This window comes from Poecilia reticulata, unplaced genomic scaffold (assembly GCF_000633615.1).
Source record: "Poecilia reticulata strain Guanapo unplaced genomic scaffold, Guppy_female_1.0+MT scaffold_254, whole genome shotgun sequence".
In the NCBI taxonomy this organism is placed as follows: domain Eukaryota; kingdom Metazoa; phylum Chordata; class Actinopteri; order Cyprinodontiformes; family Poeciliidae; genus Poecilia; species Poecilia reticulata.
The window spans coordinates 23,590-31,302 of NW_007615038.1; the positions used below are offsets into that span (position 1 = coordinate 23,590).

The 7,713-nt window shown below is 49.3% G+C and overlaps 1 protein-coding gene across 1 annotated transcript in view; it reads right to left on the reverse strand.

Annotated features, from left to right (window-relative positions):
* tpo (thyroid peroxidase) overlaps positions 1-7,713 on the reverse strand; it is a gene marked incomplete at its 3' end in the record, with an annotated part of 12,965 nt that overhangs the window by 2,964 nt on the left and 2,288 nt on the right. Inside the window, exons 6-10 of the mRNA XM_008402742.2 lie at positions 6,900-7,029; positions 5,661-5,861; positions 5,094-5,570; positions 655-913; positions 75-245 (exon numbers count right to left, since the gene is read on the reverse strand). Coding sequence (XP_008400964.1) covers positions 75-245; positions 655-913; positions 5,094-5,570; positions 5,661-5,861; positions 6,900-7,029 — 1,238 coding nt within the window. The remainder of the gene's footprint in view (positions 1-74; positions 246-654; positions 914-5,093; positions 5,571-5,660; positions 5,862-6,899; positions 7,030-7,713) is intronic.

The following is a 7,713-nucleotide window of genomic DNA, read 5'->3' on the forward strand; positions in this document are numbered from 1 at the left end:
CCGGTCCATCCCTAGGAACCAGATTTTTAGTGACCGGTTCTGCTCCAGATGAGCCAAAGTGATGAGATCCTGACCCGGCAGTCCGTGGTCCCGCCCCCTCTGCAGGTTCAGGGCAGCCAGGTCCAGGTTCTGCTGGGAGTCCAGAACCAGCAGCGACTCTGTTACCTCCTCCACCAGSAGGGAGTCCGGAGCCGCCACCGCCGCCGCCGTGGCAACCATSCCCCGCAAGGTCGGCTCGATGCCACCTGCACACACACCACGGTTGGTTCTTAGCCACTGGACTCAAGGTTGAATATAGTTAGCATAGCGGCGTTAGCTGAGCACAGCTCTGTTATGAGCTAAGCTAACAGGCTAACTGTCTGATCTGTACAGGTTCATGAGACATCGTAAAACTTTCATGGTGGATATTTAGAGCTMAAATGGCTGCACCTTCTCCTCTTCATGCTCGGTTGGGTCAACACCAACAGGCTGATGGAAACCATCAGGAAACAAGWAGGAATTGTGGGTAAATTGGGCCAACACTGTCTTCAGCTTTAATTTGGTGAATTAACTGCAGGAATTTCTCCTGGAACTTCARCTGACCCAAATCTGACTACGGCGCTTCCTTCCTGGGTTCYCCTGAGGTTTCCATGGCTGCCTTAAAGGGCCACTGACCTTCTTTAACGATCCTCCAGGGACTGAAGAAAGCCTGCTGAAGTCTCAGGTGGGGGAAGCGCCGGTCTTCCTGGAAGCTCTCGTTCAGCCTGCTGAGGATCGGAGGAATGTTGGCGTGGCCGAACCTGAAGGCCGCCGTGGCGAACACGTTGGAGGCCGAGCTGTCCACCGTCGGATCGTAGCCGCCATAGGGCCCGATGTGCCGTTCAAACGACTCCGCGCCAATTACTTTAGGGATATAATCTCTCATCGTTATTATCTGGAAGTCAAACAAGAAAGACGAGGATGGGAAAGACTGAAACTACTTCAAAGTGTCTAAATCTGTTACTGAGGTTTTATTTGCTCCAAACCAATCAGACAAGATGACCGTTTGACGCCGTGAGAGACAGACGGAGGACGAAGATCACTCGCTTTGGCTGAGCCTGAAAATGTCTGATGAGAACTTTGATGCTTTTATCTGTTCAGATTCTCACCTCTGGATTTTGGCGGCTGAATATCTCAAAGGTCTTTAGTAGGAGGAGATTCTCTGGAAAGATCTAGGAACTTTAGAAAAGAAACTTCAGAAAGGCTGTTTTCCTCCTTCGGTCCAGTCGACCCGGTTCTACTGGAACCAGAACATCTGCTCCACCTCCAGCTGCTGTGGTTCTAAACCAACCTGTTCCCCTCCCGGCCTGTGGAGGCGCTGCACCAAGAACCACTGAAGGAAACGACACAGAAACCTCTGAAGACACTGAGAGCAACTTCCTGTTTCACCAGGTGGAAACAAGATGGAGGATTTTAGCGGTTGGAGGATTTCTCTTTAGGCTAAAGACCAGGAGCCATTTCTGCTGCTAGCGCTAGGCTAATACGTTAGCTTTGGTTGGATTTACCCAGAATGCCCTGCTCTGTAGTCCACTTCCTGCTTTTGGAGCGGTCTCTGGTCCGCTTGGCCTGGTTCACTTCAACTGAACCCAGACTGAGGTTTGGAGGACCAGAGGTCAGAGGTCGATTAGCGTTCACACCTGACCAACCAGACTGGACTTTGACTAGACAGATGCACTGGAGTTGGATTGAAGTGACCTGAACAGGACCGGTGGGAATGATGCAACCTAAAACCTATGGAACATTGTTTGGTTTTTGAGGAAATAAAAATTAATTTGTTCTCAAAAATGTAAACATTAGCATCAGTTAATGATTTCCAAGTCGCAGCCACTGCAGCAGGGTTGTTTCCTTTAGCAGCTTAAATAAGCACAGCACAATCATTTCCTTATGAGTCCTCTGTGAAGTGACATTATCTGGATGAATGTTTTAGGAACTGAACTTCAGACAGACACCAAACAATCATCAGGTTGATGTGTGGAAAGAGAAAACCGCAGTAAAGAGCCGACTGACCTACAATGAAACAGCAACCAGTCAGTGGAGAGGAAGGAGCTGCCATGTGAAGACATGAGAGGAAGACTGAAACCATAACGAGGACAGGTTAACACGTTTCATCAACATGAGTCAGAACGTGCCTGGTTCTACCGGGGAAGGTTTGTCCATCCTGAAGTTTATATGTTCTGTTAGTCAATCTGGTCAGTAGCTTCAAGACGAGGCTGCAGGGTTTCTTCTGCTCCCTCTGACCAGAGAAACACTGATCTGATTTACCCAGAGGGCGTCTGGCTTCATCCGACTGCTGAGCCTTTTGAGGCCCCAACAGATGATGGCAGAAGAGACGGCGCTCTGCAGACGGCCGCTCTGCAGACGGCGCTCTGCAGACGGCGCTCTGCAGACGGCGCTCTGCAGACGGCGCTCTGCAGACGGCGCTCTGCAGACGGCGCTCTGCAGACGGCGCTCTGCAGACGGCGCTCTGCAGACGGCCGCTCTGCAGACGGCCGCTCTGCAGACGGCGCTCTGCAGACGGCGCTCTGCAGACGGCAGACGATCTGATGCAAAGGATCTTAGTTTCCTCAAGCTGTCCAACCTGCTCTGTTCCTTATGCGTCCAGGCTGGATGGTTTTCTGCCCCCTCTCTGCTCCTCTGGGGTATTAAGGCGACTGATTGTCCTGAAACACTGGAAGCCGACATGCAGACGCAGCGTTTCATCAGCGTTTGCTTTAAAGCCAGAAGGTTCTCCGTCTCAGGATGTTTCTGAAGATCTTCCACCGACATTAAACTGGTCTTGATGGTGCAGCAGATTCCCAGCGTTCCGGTCTAACAGCAGAAGCTGACGGCAGGCCGTCATCAGGGCTTCGGACCTTTCTGTGTTTGTTCTTCGTGCTGCTCTCCTCGCCTGGCTTCCTCAGTCTGATATAAAACCACTAATGTTTCACTGTGGAGGAAACGTGACCTTTCCTCTGTGCCAGGTCACATTTCCACGTTTAGCTCCTAATTAGAGGTGCTGGCCGCTCAGMCTGAAACGATTCAATGTTCTGCTTTGAACAGATGCCAGGTGACCTGCAYCAGACATCCAGTTACCATGACGATCAGGTSGGGTTAACAGACTTCATCAACTGATTATGTAACAATCTGATGTTTTCAGTCCTTATGAATGTTTCTGTTCATCTGCAGCTTCAAACAGGCAGAAAGTAGAAATAATAACAGACTGGATTCAGTTTCCTGGGTGACAGACGCCCTGACCTGGTCACTGTGATCTAAATGACTAGTTATTAACAGATTATGAATAAACTCAACATGAATTATTCTATATATAATAACATATGCATGTATATATTTGAACCTGATGACAAAAAGCCAAAATGAGAGGATTAATATTTATATCCAACTGTTTTATTCATCTATTCAGGAAAAGTTTCCYGTTTCCCTCCAGCAGGATCTTTGAAACAACTTCCTGCTTCAGATGCAAAAACGTTTCCATGTCTGACAAAAACAGAAATTATTCCCCATCGGAGAAAAGCAAACACTTTTCATTCGTCTCCGTTTCTCCAGTTTGAGCCGCAGAAAACCAGCGTTCCCAGCAGGACGGACAACTGGGAACCACTTCCTGTTGGACAGGAAGTGGTCCAACAGGAAGTGTTGGACCACTTCCTGTTGGACCAGGACGGACAACTGGGAACCACTTCCTGTCCAACAGGAAGGAATAAAACCTTCCTGGGCCTCATCACTGCGTTCTGACAGCTTTGTCCCGTTTTCTGGGATGTTTTTAACTAAATCTGGGAGAGAATCAGCTGAAGGAGGAACGATCCTCGAACCGGCCGACTTCCAGAGCTTCACAGTAAAATCAGCCGGTAAATTTCCTCAGAGCCAAAAATCACGTAAAAATATGGGTGAAAAAAACAACAGCAAATCTTTAGAAGTTTAAAAAAAGCAGCGTYAAACTTTTTGGGCTGAAATGAAGCAAAATATAATAAAAATAAATAAAATCACAATAAATTGTGTTGAAATTTCAGATGTTTTATTTAGATGTAATATTTCATATTTGAGTTATTAAAAGACAGAAATCCAGTTTTTAAATTTGTGACTAGATTCAGATTTGTTGGTAATAATTTTGGCCTAGTTAAAGCTCAAAGCCTCCCTGTCCTCTCTGCTGCTCGGTCAGCTGAAGACGCTTTATGGAAATCTTATTAATCGAATAMGTTGCCATAGAAACAGCAGCAATGAGCTCCAGCCTCATATCCGCCTGTCGGACTCGTCGCCTCGACTTCCTCCTGCTGACGGTCAGAACAGGAAGTGGCTCAAACCTCGCCCTCCTCTTCCTCAGCTCTTCATCGCTCTGCTGCAGATCCAGGAGTTCAATRAGCCGATCAGACAGATGATCCAACGTTTGGTCAGAAATTCCTTCCCATTAATGGCCTGCAGCCAAACTTTCACTTCCTGGTGACTTTGGATCATTTAGATGAAAACATGATTCTGATCAGTTTGGCTTTTAGTTACACTTTAGTACTTATTAGTATTTTATCACTTTATATTTTCAAGTTTTCTTTCATTTCTAATGTTTCCTTGCTGACAGTTTCATGTCCAGTCGCTCTGGTATAATCCAAACATTTGGACTCGGATCTCTGAGACCTTCTGGATCCTTCAAAATAAAACCATCTTAATCACGAATCATAAGAATAAAGTCGGTTCATTAAATAAGCTGTAAGAGCTGCTGACATGGTTTGACCTTTGAACTCCTCGTGTGTAATTAAAGGCAGCAGCTTCCTTTAGCTCAACCATGAAACAGGAAACAGGAAGCAGCTTCACTTCCTGCAGACATAAACGCCTGATCCCAAGTTTAACAGCATCTGAGGTCAAAGTGCACAGCATTAGCGCTCTAGCATTAGCTTCTGCTAGGCACCATGTTGCTGTAGCCCTTTAGCGTTAGCGGGACTGAAGCTTAGTGCTTTAGGTTTAGCGAAGCTAACGTTCAGTTAGCGGTTCCATTCAGAGACCCAGACAGTCGGACCACACAAAAACAAACCAGTCCCAGGTTTTTATTTAGGGGCATCATGTTGGAGCGTGAGCGGCAGCCGGMCTCTCACCTGGTGCAGGGCGCCAACGATCTTGCGTGCCTCCTGGAACACGGCCTCCGGGCTCCAGTGCTGGTTGAGGAGCTGCAGGGCGTCTGCCAGGCGGTTGTGTTCCCGGAGCCACAGCGTGTGCAGAGCGATCAGAGGCAGGTCCTCGTTGACCCGGCCGTCTCCGGCCCGGAAACACTCCACCCCTCGGCCGCGCCCCGCCGCGCCGCACGCCGACGGCGACTCCGCTACGAAGGGCAGGTAAGGTCTGCCCTGCCGGTCCCGGAAGCGGCCATTTACGGCCAGCTTCCCGCTGCGGCCGGAGAGGTCGCGGAGGTCGTTCTGCTGCTGCGGCGTGTGGCCGTACACCAGAGAGGCGTCGATGAAGGACGAGGCGGCGTTCAGCTGCTGCCGCTGCAGAGCCCGCAGCATGCCGGAGCCGGGCCTGGAGCAGCAGGCCGGCGTGGAGCGCTGGAACGGCATGCAGAGGGAGTCCTGGGTCTGACAGCCAGGCACGATGTAATCAGATTACTTATCGAACTCACTGATCTAAGAACGGATTTCAGGTGTTGGTGTTTGCAGCAGACTCACCTGGATGGGGAAGCAGGGATGCAGGTTTTCACAGGATGTCCTGCAGTCCTGCTGCGTCCAGGAAGCSGCTCCGCTGAGGCTCTGCGGCGTCAGGGTCACATCGTGGTCGATGTACTGACCCCAGTCCGCCAGCAGCTGGGAGTACGCAGCGTCTGCGTCCTTACAGGAAGTCCTCACCACCTCCCTGCTGACACGCCGCGGCTGCACACACAACGCCGTCATCACACAGCCAATCAGAGAGCTGATTGGCTGTGTGAGAACACCTGGAGGTTAAAACCAGATCATTTAAAGCTGCAGTAACTTTTATAAAAACATTCTTTTACATGCATGTTCTCCCTGCATGGTGGGTTTTCTCCAGGTTCTCCGGTTTCCTCCCAGTCCAGAAACATGACTGTCAGGTTAACTGGCCTCTACAAAACCTCCCTAGGTGTGTGTGTGTGTGTGTGTGTGTGTGTGTGTGTGTGTGTGTGTGTGTGTGTGTGTGTGTGTGCATGGTTGTTTGTCCTGTCTGTCTCTGTGTTGCCCTGCGACAGACTGGCCACCTGTCCAGGTGACCCCGCCTCTCACCCAGAACGTCAGCTGGAGAGGAACCAGCACCTCCTGACCAGGTGTGAGAAAATTGATTTTTGTTTAAATCATCATGTCATGCAAACTAGAAACAACCAATCAGAGCAAGGAGGCGTGTCTTAGTGCTGTCAATCATCCCCTCTTGCTCTCTTCTACTGCAACTAGCATAGCCTGTTGTGGATGCTAAAGCTAGTTAGCATTACCACTCACAACGGCCAATAGCTATTTCTTAGCTATCGGCACCTTTAGCAGCAAGTACATGAGGATGATTGACAGCGCTAGGACCCACCTCCCGGCTCTGATTGGTTGTTTTTCTTCAGAAGGCAGTATTGTCTCATTAAAGAGGTGGAGGAGATCGATCTTTTCACAGATTATCTGTCTGACTGTCACAACAAGGTGAGTAAAATAAAAGCTTTAAGTGAAGCTGAACTAGAGAAACACTCAGGACGCCGGGGAGCGAACCGGCGAACCGGAACGCCGGGGAACGAACCGGACCGCCGGGGAGCGAACCGGACCGCCGGGGAGCGAACCGGACCGCCGGGGAGCGAACCGGACCGCCGGGGAGCGAACCGGACCGCCGGGGAGCGAACCGGACCGCCGGGGAGCGAACCGGACCGCCGGGGAGCGAACCGGACCGCCGCCCCGACCCGGCTCTACCTTCACTCAGGTTACCGGGGGAAGCTGGGATCCGTGATGGAGCCGCTGCGGGTCCCAGCCTCTGGGTTCCTCCTCTCCGTCCTCATATTCAGCTGGAAGCCATCGGACCAAGGCCGTGTTGGCGGCGCCCCAGTCAGGATTCTGTCTGACAGAACGAAGAAACCGGCTGGTCTGCTTCAAACCCACAGATGGAAATATTTCAGTCTAAATGACATTTAACACGATTCATCCTGTCAGAATGCAGGAAAACTGTAGCTAACCTGTAGTTAACCTCCGTCAGCTACAGAACATTAGCATGCTAACCCTTTCATATTTCCCATCAGCCACTTCGATTAAAGGATGATGATCATTTTTCAAGATGGCTGCCATATTTGATCCTTTTAAACTAGTTATTGTCATAAAATGTTCCCCATTTTCTTGACTTTATGAACTTTATGTATTTTCTACTTTGGTTGTTGTGTTGATAAAACTAACTTAGCAGTTTAGTGTTAGCGCCTGCTAAATTTGTATATGTTTAGCAGGCTAACGCTAATGTTCACAATTTTTTTAAGTGGTTAGCCAGTTAGCAATAGCTTATGCTAATTGCTTTATGTTTTAGCAGCTTGGTGTTAACTCCCAATATTTTTTAGGACTTTAGTGTTCGTTTCCAATCACTGCGGTTGTTTTTTAGGGGTTAGCATCAAACGCTGGATCTCATTGGTCAAACCTTTTAGCTCGTCTGTCCTAAAATCTGAAGCTGGTCATTTATTTCAAAAGAACAGCTGAAAGCTTCACTTTTACTGAGTTTTTCTCCACATTCAGTTATTTCTCTTAACAAAATGTCCTGACC